Below are 26,439 nucleotides of genomic sequence, written 5' to 3'. Positions count from 1 at the left end.
CATGCAGGAGCATCGCTTCAGACGATTCCTCTCAGGCTTATGGAGCAGATCGCCGTCTTTACTTTGTAGTCTATGATCAAACAAACAAAGCGACCATGTTGGAGCAAGGCCTACTTAATGGTTAAGGCCTGTAAACATGTATCTACTGCCATAAAGGCGACAGGTGTAGCCAGAATTCCTATCCCTGCCCCTGTGAGAGCCAATAAGACGAAAAAGGGAGGCGAAGACTTCGCCATCTGGCGTTCAGAATCGAACTCGTTGAAAAATAAATATTGAGGCATGAAATGAAAAAATAAACAAAAAATTAAGGGAAATTAGTTATGAAACGGATATATTTTTTACATGCATAACAATCAAATAAATATCATTCGTTCTATTTTCGAACCTGTCGAATGTACAGAAATCTTGTTTCAGCGTGTGTTCACGACTTAAAAGGAAATAAAAAAAGGCAGGGAACTGTTATTAGGGGTTGAGAATGGAATCAGGGAACGGTGTTAGAAGCTATTAGATGCACGGTAATTCCTCGATGCGCCTTAAATGTGAGAATAAACTTTTCGGAAGATGAATTAAAGAATGTCGATTGCTTAGACAATTCAGGCATGGACAATCAGGATCAGCCAATTTACAATTCGATGGTTTTGTTATCAACCATTTCGCCGAGTGAAATGGAAGCTACAACCATACCGCCGAGTGAAATGGAAGCTAAAACCATACCGCCAAGTGAAATGGAAGCTACAACCATTCCGCCGAGTGAAGTAACTGCAAAGCAAGGTCGTCCAAGGGAAAGGCAAATCCGTCCCTCAATCACAAGACGATATAACTCTCGCAATGACTGGGAAGATTTATCAAGTTGGCAATCAGATGAAGTAGGTGGCCGTGCGGAAGAAAAAACCCTGTCATTTATGAATTTCGATAAACAAAAACAAATTAAGACATACAAATTTACTTCAATTGCTGAGAAGAGAGAGGGCACTACTCAATATTATTTCAAAACTTAAAATCTCATAAACAACATTACCTCTATTGTTTTTTACAGACTGTGGTGGCCTTTTTTATCCCACAGTTGAGTTTGTGTCAAGGCTGTGGACGGTGTATCTATTTGTAAAGGAGTGCCTTTGACAGATGTCAAGCTCGACTTTCATGTTGAAGGGCCTTGTTGAATTCCTTCTGCCCCATCTGGAGACATGTAACACTTTTCTCTGTGAAATCGCTCGTCCTGGTGAAAATAACTAAGCATTAATTGAAGCTATTTTGAGAAAATTTTTGAAACCAATTTTGTCTAACAAGAAAAAGTTGCGTTTAAGTTTAAATAAGAAGACCAGTACCTTTGGTCCAGCCTATAAGGAACGTAGGGCCAGAACACTGAAACAATAAATGAAACTCAAATTCTGCAGCATTTTCTATTTCTTAAATTTAAATAACAAAATGCTTACCATTATTTGGCTGAAGACGTCAAACGTTAGTCCCAACCCCCATTTTCTTTCTATCTTCCCATCCTTACGAGGTGGCATTTTTGAACGCCAGACGGCGAAGTCTTCGCCTCCTTTTTTCTTCTGATTGGCTCTTGACTGGGGAAAGGATAGGGAATTTTGCAAATCCTCTCGCCGTCATAGGGGAACATTCAAGTTTACAGGCCTTAACCATTAAGTAGGCCTTGGTTGGAGAATAGTTGAACGATTTCACGCGCAAGTTCTGAACACACACTCAGCGCTTCCACTTCTAGGGTAATTACCCTTTTCTAGGGTAATTGAAAGATGGAATTGGCCAGCTAGGGAGCTAGGGACTTTCTAGGGATATTGTCTTTAATGGATATCTAGGGCTAAGCTAGGGTTTTCGGCAAAAATCTAGGGAAAACGTCAGCTTTTTTCAAAAATTGCCGCCTGCGCCAAAATTCTGCTCGATTCTGCTATTTTTCATAGTTTATAATTATTGTTAAAGAAAAGCATGCAACGCAGCACAACACTGGCAAATTTTCAGCAGAACAGCAGAGAGAAGCAGACGACAGTATTGTAACAGTAAGTTGTATTGACGGTTCACAAGACTAAGACTGGGGGCTTGATACACGACAACGGGGGACTATATATGGGGGGGAAACACTGACGTCACACGTCCGGTAGCATTGCATACCGGATCACATAACGTGGTCATTGACCACGTGACATCCCCCCCTCTAGCTGCATTCGTCCCCGAATGCATTACTAAAACAAACAACACAAAAAAAATATAGACCGAAAGAAAACCGGGAACATTGCTACATGATACAGTCCACATGACACCCCCCCCCCCCAAAAAAAAAACATCATCCCTATGCCAGATGCTCAATGGACGACTCCAGCTCGCGCAGCGTCGTCAAGCAAGTCTCTTCATGCGCTGCCATACGGTTGTCTATTTCCGTAAGGCAATGCATGGTACTCCACCGCCGCGCACGTCGCTTCTTAGCTTCTTCCTCGACGAACTCTTCCACCACTCGTAGGCGTTCCCGAAGGTCGGCCATATTAACGTCTCCTTTTCTCCCTCGGCACCACTGGATGCTGCACACAGCCACACTGGCCATAAACAACGCTGCTCCCACACCCCATAGCTCGAATGGATATGTATGATGTTCCGCCGCTCGTTTTCCCCTTTCCGAATCGTCTACTTCCAAAGCACGGATAGTTTTACCAAAACTAGCTGCGTTCGTCAGACTGCCGCCGATCCGTTTCAAGGACGCTTCTAATGAAGCCTGCAGCGATGAGTTCGTAGATTTCCCGCTCGTCATGCTTCCTTGTTGTTGGGCATCTGTAGCTACAGCCCAGTTCACCCCTTTCAGACGTGGCACAAAGTCGTTCCCCTTCCTAGTGGATGATAACGAGTGTTGCCTACTGGCCTGCAAAATCCACTCATCAGTTTGAATGGAGCAACCGTGCGGGATTTCGACAATACCGACCAACGGCAGCTCTGCTCTCGACGAATCCCTCGAATCTGTCTGTTGGGGACACTCCATTACCAGAGAGCGTGGATTATTCATTGACCACGTGACAGTATTTTGTAAAATTCTAGATTTCAAATATTTGAATTTGAACATTCAAACTACTTTTTTTCTGAATAGAATTAATTGATTTTTTAAGTGTAGTGATTGATTTCTATTCCAGATTATTTTCCCACAAAGACAGTAATGTCAGACCCTGAACTAATATCAGTCGATCTTTGTGCTGGTGAATCTACTAGTCTTGATGTCATTGAAGTCGTTGTACCCACAAACATTCAAAATGATAAAGTTAGTTATACTGTATATTTTGTCAACAAGTCATTCATTAATATTATGTTTCAATTTTTCAGGAAAGAGACGGTCGCAATAAAGTGAGCATTAGTGGATGTGAAACAAAGGCCAAACAGAACTACAAACAGACTTCCGTACAAAACTTTTTCAAAGTTCCTGTAAGTACGTCTCTTCCAGTAGCAGTGTCTCTTCCAGTATAAGTGTCTCTTCCAGTAGCAGTGCCTCTTCCAGTAGCAGTGTTACCTATTCCTACTTGCACATCACCATCATCTAGAACAACGGAAGAGATATGTGCAACTTCAATAGTCGTAACCAATCCTGATTTTGCTTCACCAGACTCGACAGAGCCCAGCAAAAAGAAGAAACCATATTACAGACAAAAATTTGTCGACAAATGGCTTGCAGAAGAAGAATTCAAACCATGGCTGTAAAAAAGGCTAAGTCCATCCAAAAACTGCTTGACAGCCTATTGCAAGTTTTGTTGCGTAGAATGTACAAATGGCCGCTCTGAACTCGTTCGACATATGGCTACCCGCATTCACTTGCAGCAGGGAAATACGTGGGCGTTGAAGCTGGTGGAACAGCAACGGAGTGCGATGCAAAGGTTTGTCAGCGGCTCCACCAAGCAAGCAGAACTAGAGGGAAGACTAACTCTCTTCATCGCGGACAACCACCTTGCTCTTTCTATCATTGACAGTTTAAGCGACCTTTTAAAGAAATGTTTTCCAGATGACGAAAGAGTTCGTAAACTTGCTTTGAAGAAACAAAAACTTGGAAACATCGTTCGCTATGGTACGTACGGATAAGCAACGAATAATTTTTTTTCGTTCTTAGAACGGAGACTGTGTTGTATGTTTTATCTTTCTGTCTCTTGGTGGTTGGCGCAATTGTATCATGAGAGTATAGACTACAAAAATTTTGCCTTGGCTGCCCGGCAACCATCCCATTTTGTTTGCCACTTGAACCACTTGACGGATTTACTCTACGGGCCAGTAAATTGTTATAGTAGTTGAAAGAAAAAGTAAAAGATATCGTTACAAAAGCGGAAAAATATCATCATTTATTTTCATACAGCTCAAACGAAAAATGGAATACGATCTGAAGTAATTCCTAAAGATCGTATATTTATTTAAGAAAAGTTTATTTTTGTGTAGCTGAACTAACTTTTTTAATTCCAGGTTTTGGAGATCATCTGAAAAAGGATCTGGTGAACACCTTGAAAGAGGTTTTTTCTCAATTATTATTGACGAAACGACGGATGTCTCAGTAAAGGGACAATTAGCGTGTGTAGTGCAGTATTGGTGCCTCGACAAACACATGCTGGTTGTTAAACTGCTCGACTTAATTGAAGTCGAATCGGCAACCGCTGTTGGGTTATCTACTAGTGTTTTAAAATTGCTGGAAAGAGAAAATATTCCACTGGAGAGGTAACATGTACAACTATTCGCTGAAAGGATTATATTTTATCTCCCTTGCTACATTTCTATATTTACAGAGTCATCGGGTTTAGTGCCGACACCTGCAGTACAATGTTTGGAAGGCATCATTCCGTTTCCACTCTGTTGACCTCTGCTTTGACGAACCTTTTAACCGTAAAGTGTTCATGCCATTCCATGAATCTTTCGGCTTCATACGCTTGCAAGAGGCTTCCTGTAGACATTGAGGATGGTCTGCGCGGTGTTTTTAACCACTTTAGCCACAGCACAGCTCGCCGACGTAATTTTTCCGCCTTTCAGGAGTTCGTTGGAGTCGCAAAAAATAGAATCTTGTTTGTCCCCCGGACAAACAAGATGGCTATCGCTTGAGGACTGTGTCTGGCGTGTGAAAGATCAGCTACCGGCATTGAAAGAATATTTTGAATCTGAGTACCAAGAGTCGAATACTCAAACCAACAAAGCGGTTATAGCTTCCTTAAAGCATCCATTGACCGTTCCTTTTTTGCTTTTTGTTGGTCATGCCTTAAGCCAGATGAACGAAGTTAACACCCAATTCCAATCAGAGTCTCCACAACTCCATCTCCTAAAAGGAGCTATTGAGGGACTTATGCAGAGCTTTGCAACAAACTTCATGAATCCAAGGTACGTCATCAGCCGTGAAGTTGCAAAAATTGACGTGTGGCTTACATCGGAGTACGTTAGCCTTAGAAAGGTTTATCTCGGTAAGTAACTTTTAAACCCATAATAAATTCCCTTAATGCATGAGCCATTTAACCCAAATATTAGGAGAAGCTGCCAATCAATGGATCCAAAAGTGCACTGAATTGAGCACTGAAGACCTTGATTATATTTTCAAGCTATGTCGGAGCTTTTACATCGAAGCTTTTCTACAGCTTCAACAACGATATAGCTTCAAGGACAGTTTTTTTGCAATAGCTGATCTCTTACATCCCAAAAATGCCCGTAGTTGTGAGCCTTCTAATTTAACCTCTCTTTTCCAGCGTTTTCCTGTTTTAGGAAAGAATATTAACACGTCGAAAGCCGAACTGGAGTGGCGATCCCACATTCATCTAGAACCTGAGTTTTTTGGTTGCGCCAACGATGGCTCGGTGAGACTCCTTGATGCCGAAAGTTACTGGAGTACTGTTTTGAAATGCAAAAACTCCAAATGGTAGTACGAAGTTTCCAAACTTGGCCGTTTGTATTGCTTTTTTATTTTCAATGCCGTACAGCAATGTTGCTGCTGAGAGGGTTTTTAGTATGCTCAAGCTTATTAAAACTGATGGTAGAAATTCATTGCATAATATTACATTATCTAGTCTAATGCGGATTAAAGATTGGCTGAAAGTAACTGGAAGATCTGCTTGTGATGCAGAATTCAGTGAACAATTAATAAAAAGCGTTTTGTCTGTTGTTGCTAATCAAGCTATTGAGCCTGGCATCAGAAGTGGCGTAGATGGAGCTTGCCAAACTCCTGATGTTCTCCCTTTTTAACTGTGTGCTGTTCCCTTTTATGTGAGTAATTTAAAAGTTATAACCTAGTCTCCGCCTCCGTAAATGTTGCAGTTTGACGAGGAGCTGTCATTATCTAATGTTTTTCAATGTGCAATTCGGAATACAAAGAATCTGGTCGGATTTCAATGCGTAAAAGAGAGGTTAATGGGGAAATATGGCAACATCAATCTAGGGAGAAATCTAGGGATTTCTGGATTTTAAAAAGGGGTAAAAAGGGAGATCTGGCAACGCGTCTAGGGTTTTTTATTTTTTGGCCGTGGAAGCACTGCACACACTAGTGATTAGTGAATAATGAGAGAAAATGATTAAGCTTTAAACTTAATCTAACAAACAAACTAAAGCAAACACAATAGCAGCAATCTCCTTGTTTTTTTTTATATTTTAACGTTTTGGAATTAACAAGATGATCAGTGATTTTTCAGGGGCTACGATAGTGATATTTATTGCTCTGGGAGCTCTTGTTTTGGTATTGTTGTTTATTTTCGCTAAGCGTCAGATAATGCGATTTGCTTTGCGGTCGAGAAGAGGCCCACATGTTCCAATCGGGCATTCTGCACCCAGGGTAAGACTTGTTTCCAATGAGCTCATTTCAGTGATAAAATATTTTACTCTTTAATATTTAGTGGCTAAGAAAAGAGATTGAACGAAGGCTTGATCTTGTTGGAAGAATTAAGCATGAACCTAAGCTTGTTTCTGAAGCTAGTTCTGCAGATACCCCTAACCCAGAAACACTCTGCCGCATGCAAGCTATGGATGATTTAAAAATTTTAGGTATCTGCTTAAGTTGCATTATCTTGTTGTTATATTTAAGTTTCCAATAACCACACCATTCACTTGGGTGTGTAGAAATCCAGCTGCAAACTGCAGATCCAAAAGCGTGCAGAATGCCCAATGAAAATCTCAGACCATTCCTAATGGCTCAACTTCCAGGAATATTAAAAACCTGCCAGCCAAAAACTATACACTTACTTTGTGATTTATATGAAAGAGCACGATTTTCGCCAGATGGATTTTCATCAAACCACCTTGAGAATTACAGGGAGTTAGTTGCAAATCTGGTTCAAATGTATTATCAAATATGCTATGTAGAACATTGTTATTGCCACATTCCTTTTTCCTTAAAACCTTTTGTTTTTTAGATCTCAGATGAACAAAAGTAGTCAAGCAAATTCAAGCCCAAAAATTGCCATGACCACCAAGATGAAGAAGAAAAAAGAAACAACAGCTTCTACTAGTCTTTAATTATCTGTGTATATTCACCGGCTACATGTCGAATTTTGACAACTTTCTTGAACATGAAAGGAAAATCAATAGTTTTTAAATTTCAAATACTGTTAGTCAAATGTACCATGAAAAACAACAGATGTATCAGGTTATTTCGAAATTTGTGTCGTCGAGTTAAATCACTTGTGTCAAATGAAAAATATTAAACGTACTGAAGAAAAATTGCACGCATACGCCCTCCGGTTAGGGAAGGCACTTTTTCCCAAAATGAGCTAAGGAACAGGAAGAGGGATCTTTAGGCGAGTGTGTCTCAAGCGCCATCCAGACAAGTTAGAATTTTAAAAATTAATTGAAAAAATCTAGGTAAATAACTGAGTGGGACGCCTCCAACTTCCTTTCATCGGTTATGCAAAAAAGCTTAAACATGAATTTAGTCGCCTTCTTCACCTCCTTTGAACTCGACCCAAATAGGACAAAACAGCGACACAGGGCCATTCCAACTCCATCCGTTCGGTATTAGTATATGATTTAAGCCTTCTCGGATAACTCCAAATGACCCTGGGCAAAAGCAAAATGATAGGTAAAGCAGAACGCTCTACAGAAATTAGAGCAGCAGAATTTACCAGTAAGGCCTTTTTGAGAATAACGGCTGACTAGAACATTACTATAAATCTCATTTGTAGCATGCACGGCTTTCTGTGTATAACAGGTCGACTCTCCTTTTGTCACTAAAGGTCGATAGCCCAGATTTTGGAACTCTTCTATGTCTGAAACGTAGAGAAGATAGCATTAGAGATCATTTAACGATTCATTTGAATTCTATGGATTTACAAAGCAACTGATTTGCATGATGAAGATCCACCATGAAAAGAACACGCTCGGTTCGCGTAAGATCCATTACAGATTTGACTAACTGGGGAACCAGAGTTGTCGGTTGATTATCTGCGACGTTCGTAAGCGAGCAGGTGACTAGGGCGAGTACGAGATTGAAGTACTCGACTGTAGCCAAACGAATTGGCAGAAGAGTACACGTTGGTGAGTCATTAACTTGCAAGGCCACACGGTGCAGATAGCCAACGCTTCCGTCAGTTAATGTACACAAAAAAGGCTCAGTTGACAACCCTTCTAGTTTGTTTATGTTTTCACAAAGCTGAAAATAAACAGAGAATATGTACATCATAACACATAAGGCATCGAATTCGACATGCCTTACCTCTTTAAGACCAAGGGGATCTGCGACACCTTCAATAACGGCTACCTTGATGTGATACCTTGTTAATAAATTGCCGACGACATTTATAACACCTGGATTACGGGCCTTTTCCACACTAAGACCATCTAGATTCCAGCTCAAGATGCGTAAGCCGTTTTCGTAGAGTTCCACTGCATCTCCATCTAAGTAAACAGGCGGGGGGGAAAAATGTTACGTAATTTTTGTTTCCCAACTTAACAGTTAAAAACATACAAGTCGAGAAAAACAAACCAAATCAGAGCACTTACTCAATTGTGCAGCATCGTTGACATCTTGGGCGTCTTGGGTACCTTGTGTTTCATCAAGTACTTTTCTGAATTGGGATAATGACGGAAAAACTGGAGAAGGACTGGAAAGAAGTGATTTCGGCGGGCCGATGGATCCGCCAGTGTTTAGAAGAGGACCAGATGGCAAAGATGCGGTTCTTCTGTGGCCTTAGAAATAATGGTAAATCAAACAAACTTGACGAAAGAGAATAAATTATTATTTACTGTGTAAATGCCCGTTTTGGATCTGCTGGCTATCAAGAGCACCAATGTGATTGTTTTCTAACGTTAAGTAGGGCCCCAAAGCAGATATCAGTCGCGTACTAAAACCGGTCACTTTTCGCAAATCGTACAGCGTTTTGAATGGTCCCTTAAAAATGAATCGAAATATTAACATACAAAAGTTTCAAAACTGTATGCATTCGAGAGTTTTCAGCGCCTGATTTGCCTTTGAGCCGTATTCGCCTTACTTATAAGGAAGAGTACAGATTTGGTGCATTGCACTGTGGGTCTCTAGTTTCCAAACAAATGACGCCGAAAATCGAAAGACTGCCGCAACCGTTAAGGGGAAAACGACGAAAAAAGCTACTAAACCGGTTAGGCGAACGTAGCTTTCGCCCGGCCTGTTAGATGCAACCTACTTTTTTTCCCGATAATGTACTAGGTGTGCCGCCAGTTCTTGTGTTACGCCCTCAACCGTCATCAGCTGGAAGATGGATGCTGTGTTGATGTTAACTGGGTCTCGGCGTCGACGTCGTTGTCGATCTGGTTTTGGTGACGAAGCGGTTGAAATCGTTTCTGCATTTCCGTTCAGACTATTTATTGAAGGATTTCCTGTAGTAATCGATGCTGACGAACTGGACAAGTTGCAAAATAGAAGTCAGACGATTTGATATACATGAACGAGGGTAAATATATACCACCTTGGGACTTTTTTGCCAATGCAAATTTCTGGTTTGATGGTTTGTAACTTGGCTGCACCAACTCCTGTTACCAGAGCCAGATCTTCCACTTTTTTAAATGCCCCAATGGCATTTCTGTGCTCAATTATTGTGTGTGCTACATTTCTAGTGATACCAGTCAGTGTCATTAACTCTTCTTCAGTAGCTGCATTAACATCCAACCTGACTACCTTTACAAAAAAAATTTTTAATTGTAAAAAAATAATAATAATATATATATATATCATTAACTTCAATACTTTGTTACATTTATATCTTTGACTTGTAAATAAAAATTACTTCAAATTTGTTGAAAGACATGTTGAAGGCAGCGCTTAAGTGACTATCTTTTTCTGCCTTTGAGCGAATTGAAGATCCTTTAACCTTGGGTAAAAAGCTTGCTATACTACCTTTCCCTATGCTTTTTCTTACTGGGTGTTTTCTTGTTACACCCTCATAATATTCTGATGTGGTGTCCAACTTTGTTAAGTCATCCAAATTGGAATTTTCCTGCACAGTTGAATCACTGCAGTAATAAATAGAGTATAAGAAAATACATGAGATAAGCAAGTATTGGAAAATATTGTACCTAAATTCAGCATGAGAATGGTTGTCATGACTGGTGTCAGACACTGAAGCCTTGCAGGTTGGTGCCAAGATGGCCTGACGATGAGGAAATGTTGGCTCTTGGCTTACACACTGTCCCATTTTTAATGAGATGTACAAGAACTGTTACTTGCACAAAATGCACAAATCCACTTCCCCTTAAGTCACTTATTGGTTTCAGAGACCAGCGGTGACAACAATCATCCGCCGAGCATCTGATTAAGACTGCACTTTATAAATCGAAAAAAAAAAAAAACTGGCTATCTAGAGTCTCAACCCCAAGTCGAGATAACAAATAACAGCCTTTGTCAATAGGGAAGTGATATACTTGGACCTATAGACACTCAAGGCTACACTTCGTACTTGTACGAAAGTCAAAAGGATTACAAATCCGTCTGAGTCGTATATCAACACGACCAGAGACATTACACTGACAGTTACTCTAGAAAATCTCTATCTAAACAAACCCGAGGATCTCAAAACTCTTTGCTTGTCCGCTAGATGACTCATTACTGTCTATGGTATCACTGGAAAAAATATAATTATTTGTACTGCTTAGACACAAACTTGCTTAATTTGCTAACTGTCTCTTTCAGCCTCATCATTTCCATTTTGATTTAAAGGAAAAGATTGCAACTCCGCCCGATCTGGAAAGGCAATGGGAATGCACGTTGCATAGGTAGTAGCACGTCTTGAAATAGCTTCGGCTAGGCACTGGCGTTGACCAATGGATTAGAGAGATAACGGTCAAGTAACAACGGACGCAATAGCAATAGACATAGGAAGTGAGTGAAATAACAGGAATCTTATTTGCGTCATCTTAACGTTTTGAACGAACATTCTCTCCAAGCCTAATTTCTTGTTTGCAGGGGAACGATACTTTATTCAGTTGTCTTCCTGTGTGCTGCGTACTGTGTTTATCAGCTCACTGTAAATATTTTTGTCTGAAATGTGGCACGAGTGGAAGGCTAAGCATCGCTTATAATGTAAGGCGGACTCGCTGGCCTAGTTTCACAAAGACTCTTGGTTTGCTACAATTGCTACAAAGCATCGTTTGCTGGGTCCGTTAATGAGGCAATCGTTTTAAAATACTTGAGTAATAGGAAAAGTCAACTTCCATATTACTTAACAATCCCATGTTGTGTAAATATTCATAATTCAGCACACTGTGTAGCTATAACACATTACACTCCACCGTGTCCGTTACTTAAGTTGCATTTTTCACCAATTCATTATGAAAAGTGCGGGGGTCTACTAATGAACACATCGAAGTCTTTTGTAGCCACTTTCAGGTACTATATTTCACATTTCCAAGACCCGTAGGAAAATATTCGTATCCATCTGTTCAGTGCCTCCCTCCAAAAATGGGCATAAAAGCAGCGAGCCTGATAGGGGTCAAGATGAGCAGGATGTTGCCGCAAATGTGTCAAGTGGGGCAAACAAAGCATAACAAATTTGCCACATTTTTCTGCAATACATCATGGTACCTAAATGTCTATTGTGTAATTGATGTAGTGAGTAACCGAAAAACCATTGCAAATCAACACAGTTTTATCCATTTACTGCTTTTTAGTGGTAAGGCAAAGACTGAACATTTTGTTTGTGTGTGTTTAACAAAGGTTAACTCGTTGAATCTTGCAAGTGACTGAAAGCTCGTTTTCACCAGCCCTCCTTCGGCCCATGCACAAGCCACCTAGCGCATCTTTAGATGTTATTCCAAATTTAACAAAAAAGGAAACAAGCAATAATAACATTCAAAGAATAAATGAACACGTGCCCAACGCCAGATTGTTCAAAGAGAAGTATGTTTTCGGCATAGCTTGAAATGCAAATATTTTTTGCAGGGCACCATTTAGGGCGTATACTGACGGAAAACGATAACTTAAGGATATCTTCGACCTTGACATAGCGATCAGAATGTTAGCCCTTAAAAAAAAAAGTTTTAGATACCCTCAGCATGACCAAAGAAATCGAGATAGGAGCCGAGAACGAAGACGGCGAAGTGAAAGCAGAGGGGCACTACGGTGGGCAGTGTTAAGTAACAGGGAAAGCAACTGGCACAAGCTCAAATTCAACCCCTTACACCCGGGGGTTGTCAAGCGATTAAACGCGCTAACAATGCTTACTTCCTTACTTCAGCTTTTTATAAATAATTTCAAAATCTTAACAAACAAACAAAATGATCTATTATTAGCCTAAAATCAGAATCATGAATATTAAACCGTTTAATCCTGCTCATAAATTCAAACCGAATTTGCCAGAATAATACTTAACTGTCATTAATTTTATTCGAAATCAACGTCGATTAACATTTTGGACGTCTATGTCACGTCGGAATGTCGTAACACAGACAATTTTCATTGCCGCGTGTCGTGGATCACGGCTTTTTCACTGTATCCGACCATACATTTTTAGACGAATTATTATTTTTTTGAAAAGCAGGACAATAATGATGAATCATTATGGTGTGGAGAAGGAACAAAAAGTGCTTCCTGAATCTGCTGGCAAGTCGCATTTACAAATCTTTGCTGGCTAGTAGCCGATATAGAAAATAGCTTCAACCTAAGGCGTTAACTACCCCACAATATGATCTGGCCTTGTAATTTTCATCTGTTGCCCAAGTCGGTTTTTGTTCAATCAGTCGGTATAGTTCCTTGTTTAAGATAAGGACGCTGTTCACGAGGGCATGGACGATTTCTATCGATGTTGTACAATGAAACAGCATTTGTTCTGCTGCTATAGGCTTCTATTTTCTATTCGCGGAAAAAAGAGGTATATTGATTTATGTCCATCAATTTATGTCTGAAAGAGTCAAATACGATATAATGTAGGTCTATAGTTATCGCGACCCACGCCTATTAATACTTAGTAGGAAAATATGTATTTGGGAAATGTTTGCCAGCTGCAAACACCACTTTTTGTGTATCTTGCTACCCTGATTTCTATTTCTCAAATTTGAATAACCATATGTTTCAATATCGCTAATTCAAACCTCTTAAAAATCTATCGTCTAGATGGCATGGAATTCTAGCGATATTTTACCTATTTTTCTCGTTGTCTTCTGTGAGTTAATTCGATGTTCATTGGCTGTATTTTCGCACAAGCCGTGATAATGATGGGAATGTTTGACTTATCATACCACAAGCAATAGCCCTTTAACTATTTGTAATGAAGCGAAAAGTCACCAACGTGCAACGTAACCCAGCAGTACGCCTTTTATAAGTTTAATCTACGATTAGTTGTGTCGTAGGGCCGCGCGTAGGGCAGACGAAGGAAGGTTACGCAGAAATAAAATTTCAATCACATCTAGTCGAGTGTAGTCAAGTGTCAGTATATTTATAACATCAGAATGTTGATTTGCATTCATATGAAGAAACTAGGTAAGCGGAGGAGCAAACGGAGATTCGAGCAACGGTCAGTAGACTTGAGAGTCAACACAGGAGACAATCACAGGCCCACAGAGATTGTACTGTCCGGTGACATTTCAATTGATGTTTCCAGCATGGCTTATTTATTTTATTCTATTGGAAAAAGGAAGTAGCCAAGAAATCAGAATCAAATACAATTCAATATATTCAATATGCACTTGTATATGCACTGGGAAGAGAAGAAGGGGTTGGTTGCAGGATTCGCTAGCAAACAAGTCAATGCATGCATACTTTGGCCGGAGACATTGAGAGAGGGCGAGGTAGGGTAGATTTGAATTAGCATAAGAAAACACGCAGTACGTGAGCCGAGACGCATTTTCTGCTTTCCTCTATATGTGATACCGATCTCTTGCCTGTCCGGTTTGATCTTCGGTTCAACACGATTGTCTCCTTTTATTTACTTTTTTTTTTTTTTTTTTTTCAGTTTTTATTTCTTTCCATCAAGTTCCAATGCCATATTCCTCTGGCTGTTTCAACTATCCAGGGTGCTCAGAATCGACTCGGAAACCGGACGCGGAGACGTTTTACACCGGAAATTGAAAATCTCTTTCATTCGCACAGGAAAGTGGGGGAATCCTGGCGAGACCAAATCACAATGAAACGATCAGGAAATCGGCATTAAACCAACGTTTTGGAGCGGATTGACAAGTTGTTTTTTTTTTAACAATCTACGTACGCGAGATTCTATTTCTTCATTCGCCTGTCTTCAATGAATGCCTCAGTCGACGAGGGAGGCTGTAATAATAAATCTCTACATGATTCAACAAGGAATTGAGTCTAGTATCCATGCCACATCCGTATACGTAGGCCTACGTACTAGATGCTACAGTGCTTACTTTGAGCAGAAAAAGGTGGTGCATTCGTTTCTGTCATCATTTATCGTGATCTATTTTATGTTAGATTATTTACTATAAAAGACGCCTGGATTTTAGCCCCACACATGTGTTTTCACTCTTTGTGGTTAAAATTTGTGTTTTTCATTTATCTTTATTTTATCATCATTGCGAGTTCATCCATGCACGTTGATGAGTGTGTAATAATAGTATCGTATAGTAAAGGTGTTATGTTGTTCAGGTGTAGCTTGTTAAGAAACGCAAGTAACCCGATTTTTATTTTCCCTCACGATATAAAAATTTAAAAACTGTTTGCTCTACAAGAATAGAAGTAGAGTCCTTAACAAATATTTCTTTTTTCTTTTTTTTTTTTTCAATAGTTTATAGTGTACGAGATATGGTAATAAAGAGGACTGTACAGGCGTTGACATGAATCCTTGAAACATAATTTCTTTTTTTTTTTTTTTTTTTTTTACTGTGAAGAGGGAGGCAGCCAAGAAGCGGGTGGATGGCTGCATCAGGAGACTAGCGACGGTTAAAGACGAAGCACTGAAGTTTTTTGCGGTCATCAAACAGATCTGCGCCTATCAAAGTCTTTCAAGCGTCAATATCTTTCAGTCCTTTGAAAGACCTTTGAAGATTCTCGGCGGCGCCATTTTCTCCCCACCCAAGCCTTCCACCTTCTGCCGCGTCCCCTCTTTTTTTTTTTCTTTTTTTTCTTTCTCTTGGGTCTCTTCACAAGGCAATTGCCCATACACACCAAATCAATCCGCATCAAAACATCCAGCGACATCTTTTTCATCCACCCTCCACGCTCATTTCTTTCTCTTACAACCGAGCGCGTCCTCTTTTTTTTCATTTTATTATTACTTTCCTTGTTCTTCTTCTTTACGGCCGATGGATACCTTTCGCAGCCGTACTTACCGACATGTCATACTCGTCTCATTAGCATGGCGCTCTTTTTTCTCTCTATGTGTCCTTCTGTCTCGCCCGCACAATGTCTGTCCATGGCTCCATGCAATCAGTCTATCTTTAGGCTTTTCTCTAATTATAATTTGATTCGTGTATGGCTTGACATTGAACACGGAAGTTAAAATTGCATTGATTTGACAATATGTTCAGCTTAAAACTAATGGTACTAAGTTGGCGTTATATCAGGTCACTCTTCAAGCAAAAAAAGAAAGGTGGTTTAACTCAAAGTTTAACTCACGGTTTAACTTTAAGTATATGAAGAGAAAAGCATTCGATTCATACAACACAAATGGCGTCTTACGGCCTATGACTGAATGGCTAGCAAGATATGGGAAGAATAAACCCTCATAATTTTTACATTTTCACTAAAAAAATAAACTAAAACAAAACAAAACAAAATAGGAACACGGTCAAGCGTAAGCGTTCTTCGACATGAATGAATAGACGCGTATTTATTGTATCACTGCGATTGACTGCGGGATTCCTAATCAATATCGCATTTGATCACAGAATGCACTAATAAAGCTTAAAAGTCTATATAGGCGACACGAGTCGACTAGGCGACGTGAAAGTCTGCGGTGAAAAGCGGATTTGCCAGATGGATACAGCAGCAGCAGGCCAAGAGGGCAAAGAAAGGAGGCAGAGCACCGACAAAGCAGTGCTGCTTCATTGCGAGTAAGCTGGCTACATGGATTGAAGAGAAGTAAAAGAGGAAAAAAAAAAGAGGCTGGATAAAAAGGCGGCAATTCATTAGCGTTCGGCTGAACGCCGTCGCCATCAATCAGTCACGCTCGGATGAACAGCCCTCAGCCTCTCTCTTCTTGCACATTCCTTTTTTATTTTTTTCACTCGGCGGATTGCTTGAGGATGACTTCCAAACCAATCATCTCACCTCAATTTCCCGATGTGCAGCTACCCAGCAGCTGCGTAAGCCACGCCAGCATTTCAATCGTGCAAAATGAATGCTTGAAAAAAAAAAAAAAAAAAAACGGATGAAAAAGGAAAAGAAAAAATACATGCAACATTAATAATCGTTTGAAATCGTTTGAAAAATCAAAAAGAGTTGGGCTATTTGCCTCGCTTGACTAGTATGAGCAGCATTAGCACCGACGTTCATTAGCTTCGCGTGCCGTGTCATGATCTTCTCGTTCTTACACCCGAAATTCTTTTGTCATCCCGCCCATATCAAATCACGTCAATGTGTTTAACGCGCGTGAAACCGTCAAGTGAGCCATATTGACAGACAGAGAGAGAGAGAGAGAGAGAAATCAGTCACTTGCTGTAGCCAATGCGAAGCGCGAGGGCGGCTGGGGTCGACTGTCGTTGTAAAAAAAAAGTTGGTCGAAAATTGAACACTGAGCGCTGCTATTGCCATCAAAATCAGAAACGCAAAAACACGAAACGAAGAGAGAAAATGATGGATTCCTAAATTAGTTCGATTGGTGAAAATTGACATGATCTCAAGTCTTTGATTTCGTCGAGCAAACCATTAAATTCAATTATTGGCTTCCCTTTTTGAAATGCGTTCAAGAACAGCCAGCTGTATCGCTGATCCACTTTGTAAGTCGGTGACTATTGCCAGGCTATAGCGAACCAGCACGTAGGAGATTCTTACACAGACAGTACAGCAGGGTAGAGAAGAACGAAAGCGGCGCTGTGTTGCTTCATCCCGTGCTACCCGGCTAGTAAACCGCTTACACGACTGCACTACGACCACCGGCTTATGGGCATTATAACACAGTGGTTCTATATAGTTGTATAGCTTCTGTCTATAGACGCTCACTAATGGATTCCGAATTCTCATTAGGTCAAAGACTCCTTCAACACCAGCTCACCTCATTACTGCGGCTCCTAAAAGACCGCTTTTACACATGTACGTAGGTCTTCAGTTAAATCCATCACAGTCAAAATGTTTGTTTTTCATTATTTATTTTATTTATTGATATACTTTTGAAACTGGTATTCTGTAATAAGAGATAATCTTAATAACCCTTCACGGTAAAGCCAAATAAGGTTGTTTTCTGGTTTTCTGGTTATTCCCAACATTCTCTTGCGTAGGAAAAGTGTATCTGTGTAATAACGACATGAAAATCCAAACAGATTGAATTCCAACAATTTACCGCTGAATAGGAGCGATAAGAATTGGTTGCCTGGCCAGCTGAACCCCTTTCGCCTTTCAGATCCTTTCCCCATCTTTCGGACTTCTTGTTCCTTCCATTTCAACAAGGATAGCTCGGAGTCGCAAAGGATTATTTTTTTTTTTACACAGCACGCAGCATGTCATACGGTAGGCGTTTAGCCTACTGCACGTAATGTATAGCACCTAAATATATTAAACGGAGTTGTGCCAGAAAAAAAAAATAATAATAAATGAATCGGTGTCATGATAATCCGATCGACGAGTGTCTTCTCTATGACCGGCTCTATATTGACTGTATCAAAAAAGCTTAATTATAATTAGTAAAAATCTCGATCCACTCTCGTGATTCGCTTCTTTCAAAGCATTTCTTTCCCTAATTCTGTGATATTAGGATACCTTGGCTATATGATTAAAACTTTGGGTCATTGACTACAGATATCATTAGGGAATGGAAAAAATGCCACGTCCATTTTGAAGAGTTCAACGATTTTCGTTTTTGTTTTGTTTTTACATCATTCAATCACTCGTAATTTGATTGTGGTATTTAGGCAAAACGATTTGAAACGCTATTTTAATTTCCGATAAGAATATTTGGAAATAGCCGGCATTTTTTAAGTCGTGGTCAATCTTTCCCGGGGCATTCAGTTGGCTTTAATTCGGTAGCGATTCGGCTTTGATTTAGAGAAAATGGGGTGATGATATTATTATGACCTAAAGGGATGTGGCATTAAGGGTGAATGAAGAGGGTGCGCAAAGGGGGGGACGTGTACACATACCGGAAAAGGCAGAGCCACAATTCGGGTATTCGAACGAACACGCGCTGCTTGTCACTTATGCACAAAGTTATAAGAGGCCATTATTAATATTATTTTTTTTTAAAATATGTATACAAATAAATTTTCTCATATCAACTTTCAGAAATAAGAAGCGGGGGTGAATATTCCTTTACAAAAGAATGTTCATTCTTTTTTTCCGTTCTGATTTTCTTTGATTTTTGGATTTCCGTGCAGGGCGGTGAGGACGTGGAGAAAACAATGGTGCCTCAACATAGCACTTGTGTTATTAGAATGACGTCTAGTAACGGACCGTTAACAGAAAGGATAGAAAAAGGCCAAGAATGGACACCCGCTAACCCCCGAAATTCTCGATGGCTGCTTTACTCTTAAGTCATTTTCTTTTTTTAAATCCGGCTGTTGTTTGCTTGCGACTTAAGTGAGGATGCAGATCGACCTAGATGACCTGACACGCGCGTCGGGACGCCACGTACACTAAAAAAAGAAGAAAAACACAAAACAATCCTTGGCTTCTTCACTTTGAGCAAGAGAATGAGAGATGCTCTTTTGTTTTATGACATTTTTTGTACGAGCGAATGTGAAGAGAATATTGTTGCTGCTTCTTCTTTTGCTCCTTACACGTCGTTACGCTCATCATTTTTCCTCTTTACTTTTTATTTTTTGGTATTCTATTGTTGCACGGGCAGGGGAAAAAATTGGCTTGTTCTCCCGGTTACAGAAATCGCCTCGTCAGGAAATACGAGAGACTCACACAACACATGGTGGTAGACTATAGTACAAGCGTATGAGGTGGAGTGAGAGAAGAAGAATCCTCCGGGCACTTTGGCTGCATACTCCAACGTTGCACTTGACACCTCGTTTCATCGGGAAACTCATTCAAACAACAAAGTTTCTTTGCATCTTACAGTATACCTTCAAAATTTAGCGTTCTCTTCTTCGCCACTTGACTTAATTTCACTTTATAATTCATATGTAGCAAGTGGTCAACAGAGAATGACGAAAAAATAAAAAATGAAAAATAAAAATAAGTTGGAAAGCGACGGCCAGCCACTGCACTGAATGGAGAGGGCAGAAGAGTAGTAGGCCGCCCTACTTGTAGACAGTAGCCATTGAAGAACTACAGAGACTTCAATCAAAACGGCCACTCTTTTCTTCTTTCGCCTCTCCCAGTCTCTCCCTCCCCCCATCCCCCCACCCAAAAAAAAAAATAATACATACGATCTCGTGATTCGAAAAAGAGGGAAAGACGAAACATACAAAAGACTGCACACACCCTCTTTGAATACGTGATGAGACGTGATGTGGTAAAGAAAGGAAGCTTCAATGCACTGCAAATATCGTCCGAGCGCTCCATCATCCAGCCGCCGGCCGAAACCTTTTCCCCCTTTTCTTCTTCTTCTTTTGATTTCGATTCGATTCGTCGGACAGCATAGCCTTACGCGCAAGCGAAAAAACAAAATAATACATGAGTAAATATCACGCGCCGGCCTATACGTGTATAGCCACGGTTATAGGTGCGTCTCACTTCGGCCCTATATCACCGTGCGTATGGCCATCGAATATTTGCAGATGTTGGTGAACCAAGGTATAGTTATGTACACGGCTCTATCTACGTAAGTAGTAGAATTGTATGTGGCGCTAACCCTTATATATGATGGACAATTGGACATGACATTTAAGCAAAAAGGGGGAAAGGGGGGGAGGGAGTAAAGCAGGCGCAATGCAGGGGATGGCTACTTGTTTGCAGCATCCCAACAGGATAATATATATGAGACCGTAATGGTGCATTCATCCACTTTGGATTTGTTGTAAAACCTCATTTGTTGCGAGAGCTCATTTTTCGTTGTATTCCTATATGTAAGTCTTGTTGTTGACTTGGGGTTTTCGGGCGCGTATAGCATCGAAAATCGGAAACACGCCAGAAAGGGAAAGTCGGTAAGTCAAAAATCGTGGTCTTTTACTTGAGAGTACTTCACGCTGCATTATGGAGACTGGCATCATAAAATGGGAGAACGTAATCAAAACAGCATAGGCCGGGTTACGGTGTCCAGTAGCACATTTTTTTTTTTTTTTTTTCGGGGGGGTTATTTTATTCTATTTATTTTTTTATTTTTTACCCAACACTTGTATTTCTACAGTCCCTCAATAAGAACGACCTCCCCTACAGAAGAAGAGAAAAAAAAACACACACACACACACACTCACACACACCCATACAAAGCAATAGTCTATATATAATATTGATGGATCTGTTGTAGGTCTATCTATATGGGAAATAAAGAGGGGAGGGGGGCGAAGATTCAATAAGTGACTGTAATAGCCTTCAATATAGTGTCCGACGAGCGTAACGATCTCGGCAACCGGCGCACTGACGCTCTCGCATCCATGGCGTCCAGCTTCAAGAAGGAATAGGAAGTGGACAAGGGGGTTAGGACGAAGGAGAAAAAAAATCGTGTATTTTGGCCGAAAATAGAGGTTTATGGACAAATAAGGAATGCATCTCCCACTTTCATTTTTCTTCAATTGATTTGATTTGATTTGATTTGATTTCAAAATTCAACGTCCACAATTTTTATTTCAAATTCCACGTAGAGCGTAGACACGAGCAAAACTCAACATCTCAGGACATGTGTGTGTTATAATATCACCAAAGGGGAAACCAAACAACAAATAAAGAAAGAAAATAAAGAAAGCCCAGCTAATAATATTAATAATATCAGGCCAGGGAGAGCTCGGTCGAATCTCAGTTTTCTCATGGTGGTGAACTGGCACTGAAGAAGTTTTATGATCCGGAGCAAGTCGAAGGCAATTCATTTTCTTCTCCTTCGTTCCGTAGATTGTCTACATCACTATACAGTCGTAACAAAAAGCTGTTTTGAATATTAGATTATACTGTGTGTGTAGATGCCGAGAGGGAAAGAGAGAGAGAGAGACAGAGAGAGACAGTAGAAATAGAAATAGCGAGGCTGTACAGTTATAGTTGTAGTTATGTTCATGCAAAAGCTCTTTACCCAACGGCGTATGGAGTCAAGTTGTCCTTTTCCATCCCGTGCTCTCCGTTGATGTGTATAGGAAACACACGGGCCCCTCACTTTTGATGAAAGACGATGTTATGTGTTCTATATTGTCGGCTATATAATACTAAACGCTATACTGTATAGCGACATATCTGATCGTCTTTTTTTTCTCTCTCTCTCTCTCTCTCCTTTGTGACCCCCTTCTTTTTAACGGCTAATGAGATTGCTCTGGTGGTTTTCAATCGAGGGTGAGCGATTGTTTCTGGCTACAAGGCAGGCAGCAGACGCTTTACTAAACATACAAGACTTGTAGTCTGACATGGATACGTACGTAGTACAACAGAAGGGAAGAAAACAAAAAGACAGTGGGGGGGTATAGTGTATATAAATATAGTCAAGACAGGTCACAAAAAAATGAAGAATGATGCGTCGAGAGATGGGAAAAGAAGACGACGCAAAGGGGGAAAAAAAAAAAAAAAAAGGACTACACGCATCCTTATACTTTCATTCTGTGTATCCATAAAGATGCTGCGGTACATATATACATACTATACGTCGTATATTATGTACCACCGTGCCGTAGACGGAATGTTGTGTCGGCGGCTCGTCGGTGTATGCATGTATGTTTATATGTTGCATAGAATCAGTGCTGGATATGGAAATGAAATGGCCCGCAGATTGGGCTCATCCCGACGAGTGGGGTATTCATCTCGCATTTTATGGCCGGAGGTTTTGTGTGTATGAACATCGTTTCTTCTGCCCATTCCCGAATTTTAACATATCGTAACCCCTCTCTTTTTCTAAGGCTCTTACATAAGGCGCTGCCTATTCCCTGATCCACCTCCCTCTTCTCAGCCCGGCTTTGATACGATATGATTTGACGAGTTTTGTTTCGTTTATTATTTTTTATTTTGATTTTTTACGGGTGGGTTTATTGAACAGTTGCCATTGTCTCTGTTTCCTGCTCCTGTTCGTGTCATGGCCGATTGCCGACCACTACGGTATGCTTCTCTAAATGCCTACTAGCGCTCTGATGTTGTTCGTACACAAATAAATTGCATGTCCTACAAAGATATCACTACTTGTTGCCAATCTCGTTTCGTTTTTGCGTGAACCGTAGCCCCGTTAGAATTCCGGTGTTCTAGCGGTAAAATTCGAATTCATATCCTCATCCTTTTTACAGTACGTCGATTGCTCCGTGTGCCATGTTAGTTTTCGCGGAGGTTATGCGCTTTGAGGGACACAGTTACGTCGTATGACATCTAACTAGTGTTACGATCGCTGAGCTATGAGTGATGGATTGTTTGGGTTCGCTCCAGTTGGAGATAGTAATATGTGCGAAGGCTAAATGACAGAAGCTAATTAAATCAAGAGTGAGAATATAGTGGGCGGGTGTATAGATCGCCGGGCAGTCACGTAGGGTTCAGAAACTGCGACCAGAAGAAAGATCCATCACGCAGACCGTGTGTGCCACCGTTGCGACGGCGAGCGCTGTGATACTGGGTGTTATGTGTGATTGTCTTCGTACTGATTATAGGATCCAGCAATTCCAGTTAACTCGGTCGTATGAGACGCGTGAAAAATAGTGACATACGTATGTACTGTACAAGATGTACAATGGCTGCCAAGACCAGCGGCGTTTCGCTAATCCGGTCATTTGTCATCGTTTGAATGCACTCAGTTGTGGATCTATTCGGCTGCTCACCAGCTTCGCCTTTGCGCTGATCTTTGGGCTGGCTTTGGTGGTAAAATGATTAGATTTAACCTACATATCATTATACCCTTGGTTTTCATTTGAACAGTTTAGTATTATTCTAATCTGTTTTTCGTTCAAAGGAAGTAGCAAGGAACACGATCTAATTGGTTTCAGTTCTATTAAGAGGCGCCTTCGTGCCTCGTTAATTTGTTTTCCGTTTGCCTGCGTTTTCAAACAGTGCATCACCGTTAATCACTGCTGTAGTCCATTCTGAATTTTCGATACAATTTTAATGAAAAATGAATAGCGATAAGATTTTATGTAAAATTCCCTGCAGACGAATCTGCTGCGACGTTTTCGCCTAAGGCTTCCAAAGAAATGGGTCGTCCCAGATCCCAGAAATAGCCACTAGACGGGTTTTTTTTCTTGTGCAACTGTTGTAAGCCTGGCTAGCTCAGTCGGTAGAGCATGAGACTCTTAATCTCAGGGTCGTGGGTTCGAGCCCCACGTTGGGCGTGTACAATTTTTATTCACTTGCGATCTAAATGGTAAATGATATTAAATAATTCACCGTGAAAAACAAATTCATGCCAATGTGCTTGAAAGGGGTTTAAAAAAAAAGTATTTTGTAACTCAATTTTAAATGGCAAACATAATCAGTTAGTTTCGCGACGATAGGTCCTCTGGCCGTCTGGCGATTTCACTTATTGGACAAGATGTTGCGGTGCTGCTGTTGTGTGTTGTGGACAGGGCGCAGGAGTATTGGATATGGATATTAATGTTTCTCGTTTTAAAGTCTGCATCCCCCGCCCCCATATTTTCCTTACTTTAATAATTTTTTCATGTTTTGTTTTATTTCTTCGTTTCTCTTCGTGCATGTTACGATGAGCCAAGGAGCTCGTATATGACAACACCCGTAAGCGAAAACCTGAAGTTCGGGTAGCAGCGACGGCTGGATCAATCTATTGGATTTGATCCGCAGCAGCCAGCAGGAGTAAGAAAGAAAGTGATATTTACAGGAGCAGTAAGCAGTAGAGTTGCAGTTATGTAGCAAGGGTTAAAAGCCAGTGAGCAGCAAGAACGAAGCAGGAACAGCAATCGGATCTGTTGGTTGCTGTTTTAGCTACTACTGTGGTCGCTAGTTGGAATTCCAAAAGGAAACCTGAACAACAACAAGAGAGCAGCACGTTGCGAGTGTATTGAACCGTTCGCTTCTTATTTTCCACTTCATCCAACACCCAAGTGGCTCTCCTCTTCTTCCTCCCGCATTGCAGGTTCAACTGTATGATGCCCATGTCTCTTATCGACATCATATAGTAAGTCATGTGTGTACTATTATCACCTTAGACATTGGTGTTTTGCCATTGTTCCTCAGACTGCGTTTCACTTCGATTCGTTTCAATGGAGAACTCTTCGATCATGCACTTACCGTTGTTGTTGTTGTTTGTTTGTTATATCGTGAGAGTTGAGACCCTTTAGTTATATGGCCAAGCTGATTGACGCGTCATGGAAAGAAACAACGTGAAGCGCAGCGGGACCCGCAGTTGTTGGTCGAATGTTGAAACCGTGTAATTCGACGACATGGTAAGCTTCGCGATGAATGAGAGCGCGGCGTAAAGAAAGGCGACACCGGTCGCCATCTGGCCAACTCCCCCCGCAGTTTCAAATCCCGACAAACTAACAGCACATTCTATTATTTATTATTTTTCAGGGCGATTTCGCTTTGGACTCTCATTCACTATGTGTCGGACATTGTACTTTTCATTCGATACGGGACGAGAATTGCTATCGGAATTGGCCAGCCACATTCGATTGTAATCATGGGTTTTGACAACAATTTCTTGACCCCCCTTAATTAGGAAGGCCGGGAGATGTCGGAAGATGTGTTGCTACGACTTTTTTGTGAGTTAGGCGAGAAGAAGAGAAGGAAGACGGCTATATATAGGAGAAGACTGAGAAATGAAACTGAAAACAACCAAAAATCGCCGAGTGAAATGAGTCGTAAACACGGCACGGCATCCGATGGCAGTTGCCGTCGAAACGACAACGAGCCGATCCCGATCGTGACTGGCCACAAATGTTCCTGTGTTATTGATCGCTTCAGTTTCGGCGGACATTGTTCGACTGCAATTAATTACGTATACAAACTGGTGTGTGTTGGCTGGGTCGAGAGTAAAAAAAAAAAAGAAAAGAAAAAAAGAAGAACAAAAAAAGAGAGGGAAAGAAGAACACGAGAGAAGATAAGGCCAAAAAGAGAGAGAGAGACTGTGGAACGGACACAATAGAGCGAAAGGGTTAAAGCCCCATGCCGATAAAAGATAATTATAACGAGCTTATCTGCGCTTGCCCATCTCGCGCGGGCAGTGCTCACGGCCTCACCGGCTTTCTTCCTTCTCGAAACGCCACACAAATATCGTCGCAAAAATAATATTTCTCCGTCTCTCTCAATCTCTCTCTTCGTGTCTCGTGCTTCGTCATTTTTCGTTTTTCTTTCATCAGTCATCACAGATTCCTTTCTACAGATTGATCTCCGTGGCCAATCGCGACGATCTCTTTTCGTCCCTACTGTAATAGTTTCTAGACTGTGTATTTGCCAGTAAACTAACTCTACTTAAGACGATACAACCATGTGCTTATATACCAAGAGATTGAAGGTTAAGAAGGGAGGGGTTTACAATAACTTTTACTTTTATCATTAACTATTATCCGCAGGGAAGGTTGCATTCGTGACGACCTTCTTACTGGGTGGGGCTGCTGTTGCTAGGAGGAGTTGCTGCGGTCTATTACATTCCTTCCCCCCTTCGGCAAGAATAAATTGGTCCTCCAATTTTCTCCTTGTCTTCTACTTCTCTTCGGCATGTGGCGTGGCAATGGTTAGGTGAAAACTTGTTTTTTACCCGTCACCTACTTTCTTTCCTTCACCGTTATTTTTGTTTGTTGGGCTAAAGTATGAGACACAAAATACAAGATATGTTTTCTATACCGTTATTCATTGTCTTTTATGCTAATAAAGTGTTAGTTAATAATTGTTGGTCTACGTTCCTTTTTACTGGAATGCTA

General features: G+C 40.8%; 2 protein-coding genes, 2 long non-coding RNA genes and 1 pseudogene across 4 annotated transcripts; 2 read left to right on the top strand and 3 right to left on the bottom strand.

Annotated features, from left to right (window-relative positions):
* Positions 1–314: 314 nt before the first annotated feature.
* On the bottom strand, positions 315–1,654 carry LOC123466824. The gene is made up of 4 exons (XR_006641553.1): positions 1,434–1,654; positions 1,326–1,362; positions 1,019–1,216; positions 315–893 (listed from the first exon to the last, which is right to left on the bottom strand). It is a non-coding gene; the product is annotated as an uncharacterized LOC123466824 (long non-coding RNA).
* Positions 1,655–4,345: 2,691 nt separating this feature from the next.
* Positions 4,346–6,330, top strand: LOC123466815 (annotated as a pseudogene).
* A 124-nt stretch (positions 6,331–6,454) lies between these two features.
* Positions 6,455–7,594, top strand: LOC123466816 (protein C1orf43 homolog). The gene is made up of 4 exons (XM_045166958.1): positions 6,455–6,772; positions 6,834–6,981; positions 7,057–7,276; positions 7,350–7,594. Exons 1-4 carry the CDS (start codon positions 6,614–6,616, stop codon positions 7,450–7,452), a joined length of 630 nt encoding a protein of 209 aa, XP_045022893.1. The 5' UTR covers positions 6,455–6,613; the 3' UTR covers positions 7,453–7,594.
* On the bottom strand, positions 7,584–11,090 carry LOC116930765 (endonuclease/exonuclease/phosphatase family domain-containing protein 1). The gene is given in 10 exon segments (XM_045166959.1): positions 7,584–7,992; positions 8,058–8,201; positions 8,266–8,584; positions 8,648–8,829; positions 8,935–9,120; positions 9,178–9,322; positions 9,590–9,809; positions 9,876–10,084; positions 10,194–10,419; positions 10,483–11,090. Coding segments are annotated over 10 exon segments (1,878 nt in total). The 5' UTR covers positions 10,602–11,090; the 3' UTR covers positions 7,584–7,864.
* A 10,131-nt stretch (positions 11,091–21,221) lies between these two features.
* On the bottom strand, positions 21,222–22,008 carry LOC123466830. The gene is made up of 2 exons (XR_006641557.1): positions 21,678–22,008; positions 21,222–21,515 (listed from the first exon to the last, which is right to left on the bottom strand). It is a non-coding gene; the product is annotated as an uncharacterized LOC123466830 (long non-coding RNA).
* Between the last annotated feature and the right edge of the window lie 4,431 nt (positions 22,009–26,439).

Source organism: Daphnia magna, unplaced genomic scaffold, assembly GCF_020631705.1.
Source record: "Daphnia magna isolate NIES unplaced genomic scaffold, ASM2063170v1.1 Dm_contigs118, whole genome shotgun sequence".
In the NCBI taxonomy this organism is placed as follows: domain Eukaryota; kingdom Metazoa; phylum Arthropoda; class Branchiopoda; order Diplostraca; family Daphniidae; genus Daphnia; species Daphnia magna.
Note: the sequence above shows the minus strand (reverse complement) of the source record. Positions and strands in the feature narration are given on the sequence as shown.

Coding starts and splice junctions, on each gene's coding strand:
- LOC123466816 (XM_045166958.1), top strand. CDS start 6,614: ATGATCAGTGATTTTTCAGGGGCTACGATAGTGATATTTATTGCTCTG. Junction 6,773..6,833: donor TCGGGCATTCTGCACCCAGG/GTAAGACTTGTT, acceptor TTTAATATTTAG/TGGCTAAGAAAAGAGATTGA. Junction 6,982..7,056: donor GGATGATTTAAAAATTTTAG/GTATCTGCTTAA, acceptor TTGGGTGTGTAG/AAATCCAGCTGCAAACTGCA.